This window comes from Fusarium redolens, assembly GCF_020744475.1.
Source record: "Fusarium redolens strain MPI-CAGE-AT-0023 chromosome Unknown BKA55scaffold_4, whole genome shotgun sequence".
NCBI classification, from domain to species: domain Eukaryota; kingdom Fungi; phylum Ascomycota; class Sordariomycetes; order Hypocreales; family Nectriaceae; genus Fusarium; species Fusarium redolens.
Genome location: NW_025763667.1, coordinates 2577039 through 2594224, shown reverse-complemented (window position 1 = coordinate 2594224; position 17186 = coordinate 2577039). Strand labels below are relative to the sequence as shown.

The following is a 17186-nucleotide window of genomic DNA, read 5'->3' as shown; positions in this document are numbered from 1 at the left end:
TGGAGTCTGGATTGGGAAAATGGTAAACCAGTAGATGCGATTATCTGGGTAAATCGATTGAAATTGACTTTATAAAATATGATCCTGTTTGTAGTGATTCCCTTCACTGTTGACTTCTCTTATATTCTTACGCATTTCGAGGTGAAGTATCGTCTTGTAACTCACCACGCCCTCCTCCTTCAGGTACCAACTTCCTCTGAACCTCCATCAACACTCTAGCTTCATCTGTGCCGTTCTTCTCGACGTAGCCCATCAACTCAGCATCCATGTCTCGCACAGCATCAGCCATAGCCTTCCAGCCATGCCAATCGACGACGTTGCGAGCAGCCATGTTCCAGGCGCTCGCAGCGGCGCAGACAATGTTCATCTCGTATTCGAGGATGCGTCGGTAAAGTGTTAGAAGAGTTTGATGGACTTGCGGCTGTTGACGTTGGAACTCTGGTAGTGATGTCCAGGATGATGGATGTAGGGTGCGATGTAGGGTCATGTAGTGAGGAATGGTGTGTGCAATATGCACAAAACCCTGGCGGATATCTTCGTGTCTAAGAAGGGGTTCTAGTAGAAGCTATTGATAGTATTAGTATTATAGTTCAATGGGTTAAGGTTAGAGCCTACTGGTGTTAGTGAGCAGAAGCCCGCCCATGCGACAGCGGCACTGGGCTGGTCATCGAGTAATGAAGCTATAGTCAACCTTGTTTGAATCAGATTTTCTCTTGCTTCGACATCGCCTGAGTCTGTTTGTGAAGTCTCCTTAACTTCACGGTTTAAACCAGACTTTGTAATCATCATCATAAGCTCCGCTCTCCTCTCATTTTCCGTCGGCAGCCCATTCCCATTCCCGTTATGTCCCGGCCTCAAAGCATCAGGAAGTGCATGAGAAATAATGCTCTCATACGCGAGCACAAGACCCGAAGACGTGCCATCTCTTTTAAGGACATCATATGCTGCGTTCCAGAGTTCAAGGTCATGCGCGCGCTCTTCCTCCTCTGAGGCTGATCCGCGGCGACTCTGGCGTTGACTATGTTTGCCGATATGTGGAATAGGACATGATGAAGATTCTCGAGATGGATTTGCAGATGATGAGGGAGATGTTGAGGAAGCTTCGGGGGATGGAGGATGTGAGTGGCGGCGAATTTTGCCGACGAGCCGCTTTACTTTGCTTGTTGCGTTATGGGGAGCTGAAGGTTGTGAAGCGGTTTTCATGATGACGGTAATGGCTGAGTATGATATAAAAAGGAAGACAATGGAGAGAGGGTTGAATGATGGAGTTTACAGTGGATGGAAATCACACAACATGAAAGATGATCAAGGTCCCTAACAGTATTTTCTTCTTTCCGCTGACATGACAATGTTAGTTAATACCATTCCATTGATGCCATGACGATGATATCAGGAACTGGCAATGATCCCAAAACTGGGGGGGGGGGGGGGGGGGGGGCCGATAATAACCCCTAACTAGGACTAGATGAGACAAGAACAGTTCGTCGGGGCTCGGGAATCGAGCCAAGCGACGAGCTGAGAGTTACATCGAGTAAAAAATAATAAAAGAAAGGGTCTCACTCACCCTCAGCCGAGTTCCGACGATCATCAGAGCCATTCCATCATCGTGGTAACGGCCCTTTTTCTTGGAGGGGTCACATGAACCGAACAGTCCATGATACAGGTTTTTTGTGGGATTATTTTGACGTGGAGCCAAGACGGAGCCAAGACGGAGCCAAGATGATGACCCCAGGAGTTGATGGGGGAGAAGATGGATACTGACGGGGCTTAATAAAGAGGGTCAATTCGATGAACGAGCAACAGGTCGAAGAATCGTCATATTTGAGTATTGTATCGGCCGAGATAGTGACGTCTGAGAATAACGAGGTCAAGATACTGGAAATGACATCTTTGCTACATTAGTGTAATCAACACATATATCGTAGGAGATGGTGACCATAAACCAAGACCGAGACTACTTAGCCAAGACTTTTTCATGGCTGCCTTGAGATTTGCAAAGATCCACGAAATATGAAGTCATATTGAGAGTACAAACATCAAACCCAACAAATAAATCAACGAAAACGAATTCCTCTATCACTGGCCAATGCCCCTCGCGTCATCATCTCCAAGACCGGGGTTGATGAACCGCTGAGAGTGGGGGGCTCTCAATCCACTGAAGCGTCACTCTTCTCCACTGTCGGCCCGGGGGAGTTACTGAGAGACAAGAAACTCAATAATTTCTATCACGAGATAGTGCAAGGAAGGGTATTTAAGTTTGCAAGGAGATAAATCCTACTGTAACGGTACAGGCCCTGATATTCAAGTTTGACGGCAGTTATCATCAGGCTTTTTATCATGTGAATTTGGTATTGATCAACGACCGTTGATCTTGATGTTGGAGATTGAGGGTGCTGATCTGGACTAGATGCGAGGCTGTGAATTATGCGCATGGGAGGAAGCCGAGGCACAAAAGATAGAGCGTTTCAAAGGAATAGACAAGTGCTAGTTTGTTTCGAGGACTTCAAGAGAGACATAGCGATAGTCAAAGCGTATATAATGCCGCTATGGTCCTCCGCTCTGAACTCCAAGAATCATGTGGATGATCATTACATTTAATTACTTATAATATATAAACCCTCGTTTCACTCACTCTAATCACTTTCCAATCACACATTTTCCCATATACGCGTTGATCTCGGCATAAATATGGCACTATGGGCGAAACATCGTCCCCGTCAAAAAACGGAAACACAAACACCAAATCCTCCGGTATGATCATCGCAATTAAACAAACACAACCCGTCACCCTGTTTCACTCGTAACGACTCAATATATTTAAAAGCAAGAAAGCACTATTTTTTCCGAGTCTAATAAATCTGATCCCAAAATGTCGCTCAAAATAAACCATCCTCTCTCCATATCGTGATCCTTGTTTCATACTCACTCATCCACTCTACATGAAACACTCACATCTCCTCCTGTGATCGCATCTAAGCATCCCACTTTCCCACCTGAATTGGGTATAATTCTTTTTCTCTCCCCCGTCAACTAACTGTTGTTGAACGTCTCTCCCAACCTCCTCGTTGCAGTGCAGCGCAGCGTTTCCCTTTCTCAGTCACTCGTTAACATAGGTGTTGATCACCTGTTGGTCCGTTACTCTTCACCACGATCCTTTCTTTTTCTCAGCAAAATACTCGACTTTCTTTCCATCCGCTAAACCAACTGTCGAGATGCATTTCATCAACCTTGTCGCCGTCTTCATCGGCCTTGCAGCCGCAGCGCCCACGGCTACTCCCACCAAAGACAACATGATCGCCGTCTCAACCGTAGCACCCAGCGCCTACGAAGATCCATACACATACTGGGCTGCTGGAAACCACTCCTTCAGTACATGCGACAAGAAGACTTACAAGGCGCGCCAGGCCCCCAAGAGCACCAAGCGAGCCAACTACAACGACTGCGCAGCGCTTCTCTCAACCTTTGGTACTCGTAACGGCACTTTCAGCATCCCCGCTGCTTCCGACGACAAGCGCGAGTACGATGTGGGAGATGGACTTGTCAACATCGTCAAATCAGGGTCGTGCGCCTTTGCTGTGCGCGCTGACAAGGGATTAAAAGTCGGCGATGATGATGTGGTTTGGATTATGCAGAAGGCTGTTCTTGAGTACTCTGCTGGAACGGAGATGGCGGCTCGTGGATCCGTCAAGTGTACTGCTGATGAGGCTGGCAAGAAGGGAGGTCTTTACTGGCAGATTCATGGTATTGAGTCTGCTGGTTATTAGCTGGGTTTGGACTCCATGATCTTGATGATCAACTGTTCGGTATGGATTTATGGGAGTTTTCCGACATGAAGCATTCACTGGAGGAACAGTTCTGGAACTGTCTTGACGACTAGATGCGTTTTTATGTGCGATACCCGGGTTTACAGAGGATTTGGCAAGTAAAGATATAGCCACAATGCGTACATATTTCTTCTCCCCACTTCTCTGAAAGGACTTATCATTCGGTGATGGTACAAGTCAAGATCAAGGAAGTTCAATATCATGTTGCTACTATGCCCGTTCGCTGAGGTCTATCAGTCTCATTGTCTGTGGCATCACAGTTTCTACCTCAATAGCCCGCCCAGTTCTCTTATCCATACATGTTCGAGATGGGTAACTGATAGATAATCCCCGAAAAGGATCCGTCACGTTGATCGGTTTCATGTCGCTAAAATCTGGCCTGGATGGTTGGGCGCAACAGGGTCATCCTTGTTAAGGATTTCATATGTCGCTCGCATCACTTACAATAAAGCAGTAGTTATAGGACTCCCGCTAGATACCTTGCTTTAGGTTCAAGTATCTCTTGCACCATTTCCTTGCATCTAGACCTTTTCATCAGAATATGTTCTGGCCTTGACTTTTGTACCGGTCTCCTCTCGCTACGATACACCACCACGGCCTCCAACGCCCCATTTCGCCTGTGCCTCGACAGCGCCGCTCCAATAGACTGCAGTTCCCTGCCCTGTTCGGTTTGAAAGGCAAGAGGTTGGTTTCGGCAAGGCACCTCAGGAAGCGGCCATTAGCTTCTCTACCTAGAGACGACCTCCCCAGCACTCTCATCAATACCTGTCTACCAACCCGTACCAGCCTCAAGAACAGCAACAGCGTTGCGATCATCAAGTTCCGGAGCGCGGGTGTTTTTAGGGAGGTCGTTCGTGGCCATCTAGTATGGAAAAGAGGCATCAGGATGCTTTGTTCCTTGTGCTTCTGGACAGGACCTGCCGAGACGAAGGTCCTGGACTGGGTCTTCGTCTTATCGTGAACCATCTCAGAAACAACATAACCATAGTAACTAAGGGAGAAATAATTGCCTCATGCGTATGTAAGGATGGGCAGTGTCGTGCTCAGCAAAGACACCAACGTTGTTACTGTTGTGGCAGACATTTTCAGAATAACCTGCACCATAGGTACTTCGAGACATGGATCACTTCAGGAACATTAGGAATAAACATTATTGTGTGAATTGATCATTAAATTCATTTAGGAATGGTCAACTCGGACCATGATACGTAAAGTCAACCTGACGCAGAATATTCTCGACTTCTTAGTCAAACATGCAGGTTCCTCCATTGTGTATAGCAAAGCAAATGATATAATCCCAAGCTCCAAAATCTTAATCTTTAAGTGCTCTCCATACAGTAGCACTCTGATAATCCTTCAGTTGATAAGCATGAGTCGAAACCTCGGCGGTAATCAACCATAGTAGTCATCAATGATTGAAATGTCAGGATACTTAGCCTGAGTCCGGTCCATACGACGTAACTTTGTGGCGTGGGCCTCCAGCTTCACTTTGCGATCAAGGCAAAGCTGTTCAACTCCCCTAGCGCTCGTAATTGCCTCTTCCGCGCCCTTGAACCTGGAGGCAGCACGGTTTTTGCAACCTTCGACCTCTTTACGAATTGCGCGGGAAACGGCATCCCCTGCGTGGGCAACGAGGCGGTCGATCCGTTTGAGAGCCTTTTCAACGCCGGGTTGGTGACGGAAGACACGATTTCCGATGGAGTCAATCTCACGTGTGTAATCTCCAACGACTTCTCCGATGCGATCTTTCTCAGCGAGAGTTGCGTATCGCCGTTGGGTTCGAGGCGAGTGAGGTATAGCGCGTGAGGCATCGGGAAGAGTGCGGACGGTGCCTTTTTCTCTGAAAGTGTTAACCAGCACGTTCATCTCGGTGACATCTTCTGTGATGAATCGAAGCTGTCGCTCGACAGAATCAATCGCGGAATAAATCCACGCGGTCTTTGTAGGAGCGGTAGGAGAGGGAGGATCATCTTTATAAGGGTCAGGGCTGTTTGATATTATGCCTTTTTTCCTCTCGATTTCCCTGATTCTTCGGAAGTGCGCTTTTGCATCGGAGCGGCTGAAGTTGGTAGTGCGTTTTCCGGTGAAGGGTTTTAGATAGGAGTAGTCGGGTTCTCTGGTGGGTTCTGGGGCTAAGACTCCTTCGTCATGAAGCTTTTGTATGGCTTGGGGAGATACTTTGACGTATGCAGCGCCAGGGGGTTTGTTTGATGGTCGAGGTCGAAGGTGAAGGGGGGTATGCTCAGAGGATGACCGGGAAGAAGAAGTAGAAGATCCAGTAGAAGGTGTGGGTACTCGAAAGCAGCGACTTGGCATGTCCGGTGTAGAGAGGACTTCTTTCTCAGGGGACTGGTATGTGGGCTCTTCAGGGACTTCCTGAGGAGTATACACGAAAAAGTAATAGTGTAACTGCCACATGGCAACAGCGCCGAGCAGGGCGAGGGAGACGACGAATGAGTATGTTGACATGTTGTAGAGGAAGACAGTCCAAAAGCAAATGAAATTGAAGATGGTAGTCAGGGTGAAAAAGATGGTGCGGATAAAAAGGAACTGCGAGTATGCTCCAAGATCCCAGATCTCGTAAATAGCCCACACAGGATCGTCATAAGCATCAAGAATCACCTCGCAAACCTCTTTTCCGATACGGTACAAGAAGTGAGAGGACCAGGCAGTGATGAAAGCTCCCCAAAGCATGTGAGAGGCAGTAGGGCTCGCCTTGTAGTGGTCGAGGATCCAGTCGTTGTGCTTCGAGTACTGGAGGGGGCTGCGAATCATCATGCAGAACCACTCCAGGATGATACTGAAAATAGAAATCTGGAATCTGACAGTGAATGCAATGAAGTGAAATACGTTCGGACACTCCTTGATGAGGCGCTGGAAACCGGTTTCGGGGTAAGGGCGGTAGTTGGGGAATTGCTTCGGGTCATAGGTGAGACGAGAGCGACGCCAGAACATGGTGACTGATTTTTGTAGATATCAGTGATTATTTGAGAGTCGTGTGGTTGAAATGGTGAACTTTGTGATGGGATGTAGTTAATTAAGTGCTGTGGTTCGTGAAACACTGTTGTGAAGTGAAGAGAAAAATGAGTGAGTATGGGGAGTCAGAGTAGACCAGTCGTGATGAAATGAAAATAAATCAAACGCTCGCTTCATTGTTTACGTTGACCTCTATTCACTGCCCAGCAACTGCTCAGTTGGGGGTGCTCTACCAGCAGGCTGCCACTGACAGGAAGTGAGGGTATTCACAGTTGACAGTGTCAACCAATCAAACACTTTCAAACATCATAAGTGACCAGTTCCAGGCAAATATAGTGGTAAATACGTAAGTATACTAGGTAGGTATTGCACATCAAAGGCCGCTGTGGAAAGACTTGAAACTGAAAATGGACTCAAGTCTGTTTGTCTCAAGGTAGTTGCTGGCTTGTGTTAAGAAAGTAAGAGAAATCTAGATATCTTGACTTCAGGCTCCGAGCATTATAATTGAACGACTCATTTAATATCACGGTTGTTTGTACGCTTGATATTGGGTTTTATCGTTTAGGCATGACTGGTTGTGAATTTTGCAAACATCACTGTGTCACTTAAACCCTTACATAGATTGCTGTTACTTCAAAGACAGTACTACAATAATGAATCAGAAGCCTCAATGTTCAACATACTCGAACTTGGCCGTTCTATAGTCTTCCGAAGACTCTGCATTGCGGCAATGTCCAAAATGTTCATATTGGATGCTCATCAGTTTATGTCCATGATCTCGCCACCTCGACTTCCTGGTTGGTTTCTCGAACAGAAACAAATCACCAAGCACCTTCCATCAAAATCATGTGCAGTGTCTGGCACGTCGTGAGTTGTTTCCCAAAGAAGCTCCTCGGAAATCCAGTTCAGAGCCTTCAGGAGGCTTTGGGGTAGTCAAGCCACATGATGATTTCCTAGATGTGACTTACACGAGATGAGAAGAACGATATAAGATTATTGCCAAGAACCAAGAACACCGTCTCTTGAAGCGTTTTTTTGCGTTAATTCCAGGATATTTTTGATAGTTGCTGTCAAGATTGAGTTCCTCGTGAGGTGGTTAGCAAAGTCTGTTGGTAATGACTCCATACATCCGAGCCATTATTGGAAGCCAAGGGACCCATCATCAATACCAACACGTTGGTCAAGACCCATGAGTTTAGTCCATGAAAAAAAGATCCTTGCTATTCGATTGATTTGGCTGCCAAGACCCAATATGTTCCTCTAGAGATGACCACACCAGGCGTTTCGAGAGACAACTTTTGCCTGGGCACTTCATTCCCGAGAAGGAATTGTCTAGCATTCGTTAGTTCTTTCTTGGCAATGTCTAGGTGCTCCAATAATGCCGTTGATCGCCAGCTTTGCTCCGGCGTCCGAAAAAAAATCGCTTCTCGATATCATCAACATCCATAGCAAGGCATTTCGATAACATGACGTGCATTAGTCTCCCCATTAACAAGTCCAAGTAATTCTTATTTCCATTTCGCTTAGCATAAGGCCTTTAACTTTGAATGCTCGGTTGCACAGAACCATGCCGCCGCAGCGAATTTCGGGGCATAGAAAACGGCGGTTTTTTTTGGTATGGCGCACGCTAATTACCAGATTCTGGGGTCTTGGATCGACAAGGCAGTTGCTAACACGGGTCTATGAAAGATAGAGGAGGATCATGTTACCTAAATTATACGGGTAGATCAGATATTGGGCAGAGATGGTTCGCACGGATGGTATGGTGGTGTCTGCTCTGACTTGCATGAACAGCTAAGAGAAACAATGTTTATGCCGTTATGCCGAACAAGCCATGAACATCTGTGGGTATGTGATGCACCCGTGTTCAGGCTGATGAGTTTGAAAATGGGAATAGAGTCTGGGCAAAATTGAGTTTACAAAATTCAAGCACGTTGAAATTACCATTCAAGGGACCTGTAGCTGATTTATGCTGGTGGTCATAGTCCATCCAAGCTTTGTCTGATCTTAATCGGCTCTCAGGGACAACACCGAAAAAGCGAGGCCAGTCTTAAAGGAGATGACAATAGAGTCGATTGCCTTTTGGTCTGTATTATTCTGATCGCCAAGACCATGAGACATCTGATTTCATTCCATGAACAGACCCTTCATGTATTTTGTTTACTGATCTTTAGGGAGAGTTTGTCCAGGAGAAAGAGACTTCAGCCACAATCCTTATATTCATTCATCCAGTGACTGAGAAACATCTCTGAACAGACGTCTCACCCAAAGCCTAATGCACAAGCCTCAATGCTGAATTCCATGACAGCTTTGACGGCTGCTTAATCTTGGCTAGGAGCCTCATCTACCCGCTGTCGCAGCTGTCGCCCTCGGACTGGGGGATTTACGAGTTGCCCGAGAGGCGATTCCTCTTCGGGGCAGGCGTTGCGCGAAAGAGAAGGGCTGGAATGTAGCCGCACCTTTTGACTTTGACAGAAGATGCAGAGAGCGTACTACGTATGCAAACACAGGCAGAGTTTCCTTCTGGACGTTTCTGCGTTCTCGGTGGAAGCGCACTTAAGGTATATGCCGTCAGTTGAGGTATGAAAAAAGTATGAGTCTGGGGAGACCGAAGAAAAAAAGAAGGTTTCATGGAATGTCACTGTTTCGAGAGACGGGTATCTCAGATACTTCCGTCACCGGAGGATTGCGTGGAACCGCGGAGCCGTCATGTGGGTTAGCCTCCGGTCCCCATCGCGGACCGAAGTGGAGGGTACGGACAGAGTCCGGGCGAAAAGTCATGGTAGCTCAATGGAGGTAGTAGAAGGCCATTCGACATTGTGATGTCGTCTTGTGGGATACGAGTAAGCCTCGAATACGCCTGTAAAAACAGTTATCGGTAGTTCAGTGGGATGAGAAACGCGGTGGGCTCGTAAAGACAGACGCCTCGTCATGTGGACTACAACAGTCTTGTTGGTTGAGGTTTTAGTGCATCTGATCTGATATGAAGGCACAAGCAAGGCAAGCTATGACTGGCGTGAGAGAACAGCTAGAGATAGCTTGAAAGGGCCGAGTTTAGTCTGGGAGTCTAGACGCGGCACAAGCTGGGGATTTGCTGATCGCATTCTGGTTCAAGCAAAGCGGGAGTGCCCAGAAGTGGATTCTAAATAGGTGCTTGGAAGCCTCAACGTGAGTTTGACGAGTCAAGTGCCACATTGTGTACCTATTGAGGACAAAGTGGCGCCTCAATGGCTTTAGCCATGGTGGAACGAGGCTACAGTTTCAGAGCCTTGGCGTTTACGGCTCGTTGATTGACACTGGACACTGAGAAGGGTACTCGACAAAAGAGGGCCTAGTTTGCGATGTCGGGAAAAAGGCAGACTGTCGTTCTCGTTCCGGGTTCCTGGGACACGGGGAATGTTACCAATTGTTAGCGTTTCAGCGGTCTCTCTCCTCTCTTCTCTCTCTCAGGACTCAGGATTGTTACGAAGTACTTGTCCCTTACTTTTGGGGTCTCGCCTCGTCTCGTCTCTTCCCCTGCCTCGTCCCATTTATGCCTCCGGAACAGAAGCCGACCTATCATGAGCGATCCCAAGGGTGCCCCAACCGTGCGAGATGCCTAGGGTGCAGTAGTATTGGCTGGCGTGACCTGTCCATCTGTATCCGTGCCCCCTTTTGACGGGCCGACCAGGTACATCCATCCATCTCAATCATCCTCAGGTCAGGTCTTCTTCGCACGGGCGGGATCGTACTGCGGCGGAGGCTAGGAACTGGCGGGTACTGACACTAATGACGGGACGGAGTCGGAATCACGGAACGCTCAATAATCCTGATCTTGCTGCACCTAACAGAAATAGCGTCTCATTGTCTCTGGTCACGGTAACCAATTAGGCATCCAAGACCGTAATGGCTGCAGCAAACATTGGTTTCAATAGAACAGTATCCGTTCGGTCACTCGGCTTCCGCGGAGAATTAGGGAAAAGTCATGACGAGCAGCAACGCCTCGCGTTTTACAACGGGAAGCTTCACAATAGATAGACAGACAAGACAGACAAGACAGGAGAATAGAGCGGTGATTCGAGCGAGTACCGCATTCCTCTGGCAAAGAGCTAATCCGCAACTCGGCAAAATGAGACATTGCTGGGCTCGTAAATGTTGGGTTAGGTTTCGGCGAACTCACATGCCGATCAGGGACCGTCTGACAGCCACGTCAAATCAAATGAACAAACGTTGACAAGACAACTCAACTCGGTTCATCTCATTTCAACAATTCAAGGGCTGAGCTGGAGCTGGGGAAAAGCAAATAGCCTCTATTCTGGATCTACTGTACGGTTTGACGCCCCTCAGCCGGCTAATATTGAACCGTCTGTTCGTAACCGTACTGTATCGTCTCGAAACAAATAGAATTCTCGACTGATCATCACGAAGCATCCTCGTGAACAACCCCCAAACTCGGGATGAGACAAACCAGAAATCAGATGCATCGGAAAGACAATGAAAGACAAAACGGGACAAGGATCAAAACTCGCTACCGTACCTAGGTTCAGGTAAGCCCACTGATGCTTCACTCTGCTAGGGTCTTCTGCTCTGGTGACTGGTGCGCCTTACTCGCTTCTCTTCTTGGCAGACCAGACTTTTGGGAAAGACAAGGGGAAAATCAGTGGGTGATCATTTTAGCAGAACTCCGTCGGTACTGTGCACCTCGTAACCTACAGGACAGTGAGCACCTCACCTACGCCGACACCGTTGCGACTAAATTAGCCATAGCAAGTCCAGGCTGGGCGCCCCCAGGTCATGTCTCCAGCTGTTTCTCAATGATGGCACGGATCCGCTCTGGCGTTTTTGGCGAATGGAATTACGGACCTGCACTAGAGGTACCTACACCTGATGGCTGAGGCTGCGGTAGCCCAGCCCAGCCCAGCCCAGCCTAAAACAACAAGTTAAACCTGAAAGGAGTACATTTTACGAGCCAAGGGGTCAGAAGAGAAAAAGCAAGCAGCCAGAAACAATAATATTAAAAGCATCCTCTATTCCCCCGGTTCTCAAACACACTGATCTCTTTTTTTTACGATCACCAACCAATCCGCGAAGTTCCGAAACCGAGAATACCATTACCACCTATTACAGTACCTTACAGTACAAGCACGGGCTTTGGGCTACCTCACCTCTGCCACCAAAATAGCCGCGGATCCTCATCACATTTACCTACACCCCCCGGTCCCGGGCTAGTCAACGCAGCACAACAAAAGACAAACAGAAAGAACCAGGAACAAGGCCCAGGGTTTCATTCATTTCGATCCAATCCAATTCTTCATATATCCATCTGCCAGCACCCCTACCACTGCAACTTTTCCCATCTTGCTCTGCCCGTCAAGACATTCTCCCTTACAACTGTATCTTCCAAGAGCAGTACTAAATCCAAAAGCTTCGACGAGCTGGTCTCTTGAAACGTCTAACAAGCTTGGGACCTGTTTGTGCTCTCACCTTGCATATACGCATGCATAAACATCCTTTAATAGCAACAACCTGACACGCATATTGTCTTGTTTGCTCCCCCGTCGACCAACAACCCATTCCTACCCCTCCAGCTCATCATCGACCTGGCTCAGCCATATATACCAATACGGCACCTCGACAACGTTTACTATACCTCCCTAGTCAACACCAACTCACAACACCGCAACGATGCTCCGAGGAACCACTTCCAACGTCCCCAAGGTCCCACTCTTTGGTGTACCCAAGAGACGCAAGCAGAGGCAACAACAAGAACAGGAGCAAAAGGATAAAGAAGAGAAGCTTCGCCTACAGGCTCTCGAGGAAGCTGAATTCGCAACCAAGGCCGAAACTTCAGACTTCCTCCTCTACTACCTTGAGCGATCCCCCTTCAAGGACCAATCCGATCAGATCTCCATCGCCTGGGAGAACCTACCCAGCCTGGGCGAGCTTGAGTCTTTCGCCAGACTCGACAAGACTGCTGGCACACAAGCCTGCCGTCGTCTATTCAAAGCCGTCGTCATCTGGGACGATCTTGGTCTTGATCTCTGGGAGACTCTCAACAGCACTTTCCACCCTGGAAGCGACGAGGAGGAGAGCGATGATGATCTCCTCGACGAAATCTCAGAAGAACCCGTCGGCTGGGATCACACAAGCCCCCGAAGATCCCGATCCCGCGCCAGCTCCAGGACATCTTCCTCTGAGACACATAATTCTGAACGTTCTCGCCAAGTCTCCTCAGAGCGACAAGATCAGCGTGAGCGTAGCCGCGACTCGCGCAAGACAGCTTCCGCCCGAGACCAGAGCGTCAACGGAAGATTACTTTCCCGGAGACCTATGGGTCTTCAGGGCGGTATGATCAGCGAGTACTACGACAGCCCCTCGCGATATCGTGTTCCCAAGATTGTGCGGGTCCTATAAGCGCTTACACATTACTACTCTACGAACATTTCTTTTGTATTTGATCTTATACTGCTTTTTCAAGCGGGCGTTGGGAAATTAGCAAAGTTCGCAGCAACCGCTACACTAGCCACATATTGATTTCTCATGTTTTCTGAGTATTAGCAAGGCGTTCTGGACATGTAGGCAATGGCACCGGACAATTACGGATTACGGGATACCACCAATATCACAGCTGAGGGGATAACAGCTACCATATTATTACTACAGTACAGCAACGAACAATTTACCAAATAATTTTGATACTTTCATAATCATGCAATTCCTGAGTGATCGATGTGAAAATTTGGATGGCTCCTCTTGATGTAACCTTCAAAGTTTGAAGCTCTACAACAACCATTAGCACTACCAAGGAAAACTCCTTGTCTTGAAGCTAGATCGTCGCTATTCTGACATCACCCAAGATCCGTCGTTGCAACATCGAGATATGATCGGATTGAAGGGAGAAATCGACGTCATGGTGGAGGGAATATTAACTGCCGCGGTCTTAAGAGCCGAAGAACCTGGAAAGTTCCGTATCTGGCCAACAAGACCTGGCCAGACCTTTTTTCGGGGAACTCTATCAAGACTGCAAAGCAATTATCTTCATCACATCAGTTGATCACCTTCTATTTCATCACCACTTCATCAAATGATCACCATATTCACAGTATGCGCTGTCGTGTCGCCTACTCTCGTCGCTGACTCGTCTCATGTAGTGATTCTATCCTTGGCATTGTCTTAGTTGCTGAGCCTGGAGGTCATTTCAGGAGAGCCAATGGTTCGAGGTGCGCTTCAGTCACTATCCGTGTGGCGCCGGGGCTAGCTCAATCAGGAGTATGCATCCACCGGCTGGGATGGGTAAAGTCTTCATTCCCAATTCAGGTATTGCTTTGAAGTCCACTGGGACCAGTTGAGACGGACGAGTGTTTGGTCATCGAAACACCCTTTCAAATAACATGTGAGACCTGAATCGACTATGAAACATTGAGATCTTTAATAAAGGATAATTCCATCTCCATCTAGTTTTGGTTTCAGTATTTAACTTGGTGAGACTCAACCTCTCTATTCAAGGGAAATTAAATCGTTTGTCTGTTGCTCTGGTCGAACAAAAAGCATGCAGCCCAGGGACGCTAAGAAAAGTCCACGTCTTGTGATAATTGTGTCGACCTCTTCTGCACGCACCCTCAACTATGAAACACTTCGGTTATAAACTCTCAGCAGCTGTCTCACTTGAGTAGTTTTCTCTTTAAGCATGAGATAACTCTATTCTTTGCTTAAATGCAGGACCTGACTCACTTTACTCTCGGGTGATGGGATGAAATGCAGCTGATGGTGTGCTGTACAGGCTATCTCAGCTAGCCTCAGGGGTCCTGTCCCAATTTGTATCTAGACTCGAGAGGCGCTGTTTGAGGCTTCACACCAGGAGAATAGGGCATTTTACAGTATAGCCTGGCTGCTGGCAAGATGAAGAGCTCCTTTTCGAGACGGAATGTTCCGGCTGTATTGTGTGCAGCTGAGCGTGAGGATCTTTGTTTCATTGTTCTCTATGCTTTTTGGTGTTTTTGTTGTAGTGTTTCTGGATATAATGAAGCACTTACACTGCCTCTCGTGGGTCGGCCTGTTAGGCTTGGCTGTCCTAACTACCGCAAAAGATGTCTCTTACGTGACCGATCTCGAGATCTTTACCTACTTGGTACGACTCCTGAAAAGAGCACCAGTGCAGTACTAACTGTGTAGGCGCCATGTGTTTCCAGCGCGATCTCATACAATGTCGGCATGCAGACGTACTCGACCATGTGCGGCGACTCGGAGACCGAATTGCAGAAATGTATCTGCTCGACTCGAATGGACGAAGTTGCCTCATCGATATCGACCGATATAGAATACAGCTGCGGTTCCAGCGCGACGGAAGATCTGTCAAGTGCGTCTAAGCTGATGCAGAAGTACTGCAATCAGGAGGAGCACATCACTTTTTTCTCGCCAACCAAGAATATCGTCGAGGCGTACATAACAGATCTTCCTGAGTTGGCGTATCTTCCGCCTTGCGCGCAGTCGGGATTATCCTACGCCGTGGTCAATATTGTATGAAAGCTTCCAAAGTCCAGTAATAGGGGGTGACCTGACTAACATGAGTATAGGGGTCATCAAGGTGTCCCGAGGCCGCTGAACTGAATGCGCCGTGTGTCTGTAACAAGAAAGACGTCGTTCGAGATATTACTTCAACACTTAAGAGTGCCGTGAAATATTCATGTTCTAACAACGGAGACGTCACTTCGGCCCAGAACTTCTACAGCGAATTCTGTCAGATGAACGACGGCACAACGTCTTTTGCACCACCGAAAGGGCCTCCTGGAGATAGTGAGTCTGGAATTATGTCTCAGGGAATCATTCTAATGTTGATTCTGTCAGTGTCATACTACATCACAGCTATGCCGCATTTCAAGTCTCTCAATAAATGCGCCCAGTCCGGGATAGCTTCTGCAGTCATGGAGGTAAGTCCCAATGTTTCGATACGCGACCCTGTTTCTAACAACAGTATAGCAAAGCTCCTGGCTATGTGGAGAAGGTCCTCAAGAACTGGCTTCATGCATCTGCATAAAATCAGGGATGTCAAAGATCATATCTAGCAGTTTGACTGAGCGAGTCAAGGACTACTGCGATAGTACACACATTGCCAACGTCACATCAGCTATCGATGTTTTCCGGTATTATTGCAGCGCTGCTGAGAGTTTAGTTGTTGCTACCGTCAGCCAGTCCATCTTCCAATCGTATCCGACTGCTAGTTCGGGAGCTGGTTCGGGGACAACAGTTCCAGGAATGACTGGTTCAGTTGGTGCAACTGCAACTTCTAGTTCTAATACTGCGAAAGAATCTGATCCTGGCCATGAGGACAAAGATGATAGTGAATCAAAGACGAGTATCGCGCCGATTGCTGGAGGAGTTGCAGGAGTTGTCATATTAGCCGCTCTTGGCGCCGGACTATTCCTCTGTATTCGAAGAAAACGTCAACGTCAAGCCAAAGGCGAAGAACTCTCCAACAATGCCGACGGTCCTCCAGAATACAGCGGGCACCCAGAGCTCATGGGCAATAGTGCTTATATCAAGGGCCACACTGCACCACCAATTGTTTCCGAACTGTCATCGACCACTTCTTTCAAACCGGAACTAGGCGGAGGACAAGGCATTTCAGAACTCCCTCCTAACCATGCGCCCACAGCTGAGCTTCAAGCTCACCTTGCAAAGTCTAACTGGGGACATTCACCGGCACAGTCAGAATATGTGTCGCCAGTGAGTCCTGCGCCAACATATTCTGGTCATCATGGAATGGGCTTTCAGTCAGGGCCTGTGGAGGCTTATGAATTGGATTCTAATATACGGGGTCGGTAGAAGGATATCGATCTCCGCTTTTCTTTTAATGGCTTCAAAACCTGGCGCTATGGTTGCTTTTTGGTAATAGGAGTAATGTAATGATAACTTGTCGATGGATACCAGATATATTTGTAGTTTTAGTGTTATCAAAAACCTGCACGTATGTAAGCGCCTGTGTCTAGGTAAAGAACTATATTTTTTATTCTCCTTGTAGAAATGAACCTTCTGTAACACAACTATTAAGGTATGTTGGCCTGTTTCAACGGTATTCTGAAGTGAAAATGAAAGGTGAAAGTGAAGCCTCATATTATGGACGCATGAGCCGCGGCCGCTGTCGATCTATCAATATACCTCAATGTGGCTGCAATTCGGAGGAGTGATTCACAGTCTCCTTTGTGAACGGAGATGCACACACTGCTACACCTACATACCTGGGTATCTAATGCTAACAAACGAAAAAAGAAGCCATTCGCTCCTCCCACTGATCGAGGCCAAGAGTGTAGGGTAAGCCACTTGCGATCGGAAAAAGCTTCCACCTGCACTTGGCCCGTGCCCGTTGCTTCCCCGGCAGCAAACGTTGGCGTGTTGCATCTCAGCTTTGGA

At 47.6% G+C, this 17186-nt stretch overlaps 5 protein-coding genes across 5 annotated transcripts; 3 read left to right on the top strand and 2 right to left on the bottom strand.

Moving 5' to 3' along the window:
• Window positions 1-69: 69 nt before the first annotated feature.
• On the bottom strand, window positions 70-1428 carry BKA55DRAFT_561503 (uncharacterized protein). Its single transcript, XM_046192170.1, has 2 exons — window positions 616-1428; window positions 70-565 (listed from the first exon to the last, which is right to left on the bottom strand). Exons 1-2 carry the CDS (start codon window positions 1201-1203, stop codon window positions 128-130), a joined length of 1026 nt encoding a protein of 341 aa, XP_046053380.1. The 5' UTR covers window positions 1204-1428; the 3' UTR covers window positions 70-127.
• Window positions 1429-3212: 1784 nt separating this feature from the next.
• Window positions 3213-3764, top strand: BKA55DRAFT_536503 (putative necrosis-inducing factor-domain-containing protein; the record flags this gene model as incomplete). Its single annotated transcript, XM_046189835.1, has 1 exon — window positions 3213-3764. One exon carries the CDS (start codon window positions 3213-3215, stop codon window positions 3762-3764), a length of 552 nt encoding a protein of 183 aa, XP_046053379.1.
• Window positions 3765-5216: 1452 nt separating this feature from the next.
• Window positions 5217-6779, bottom strand: BKA55DRAFT_687072 (uncharacterized protein; the record flags this gene model as incomplete). Its single annotated transcript, XM_046199012.1, has 1 exon — window positions 5217-6779. One exon carries the CDS (start codon window positions 6777-6779, stop codon window positions 5217-5219), a length of 1563 nt encoding a protein of 520 aa, XP_046053378.1.
• A 5685-nt stretch (window positions 6780-12464) lies between these two features.
• BKA55DRAFT_505006 (uncharacterized protein) lies at window positions 12465-13193 on the top strand (the record flags this gene model as incomplete). Its single annotated transcript, XM_046187155.1, has 1 exon — window positions 12465-13193. The coding sequence occupies one exon, from the start codon at window positions 12465-12467 to the stop codon at window positions 13191-13193; it is 729 nt and encodes a 242-aa protein (XP_046053377.1).
• Window positions 13194-14799: 1606 nt separating this feature from the next.
• On the top strand, window positions 14800-16601 carry BKA55DRAFT_504504 (uncharacterized protein; the record flags this gene model as incomplete). The annotated part of the gene is made up of 6 exons (XM_046187102.1): window positions 14800-14907; window positions 14952-15296; window positions 15353-15572; window positions 15642-15706; window positions 15756-16502; window positions 16551-16601. 6 exons carry the CDS (start codon window positions 14800-14802, stop codon window positions 16599-16601), a joined length of 1536 nt encoding a protein of 511 aa, XP_046053376.1.
• Between the last annotated feature and the right edge of the window lie 585 nt (window positions 16602-17186).

What these genes read in the sequence shown, in the direction of transcription:
- BKA55DRAFT_561503 (XM_046192170.1), bottom strand. Translation starts at nt 1,203, where the DNA reads ATGAAAACCGCTTCACAACCTTCAGCTCCCCATAACGCAACAAGCAAA. An exon ending in GCTTCTGCTCACTAACACCA is followed by an intron (nt 566 to 615) that starts GTAGGCTCTAAC and finishes TACTATCAATAG; the next exon opens with CTTCTACTAGAACCCCTTCT.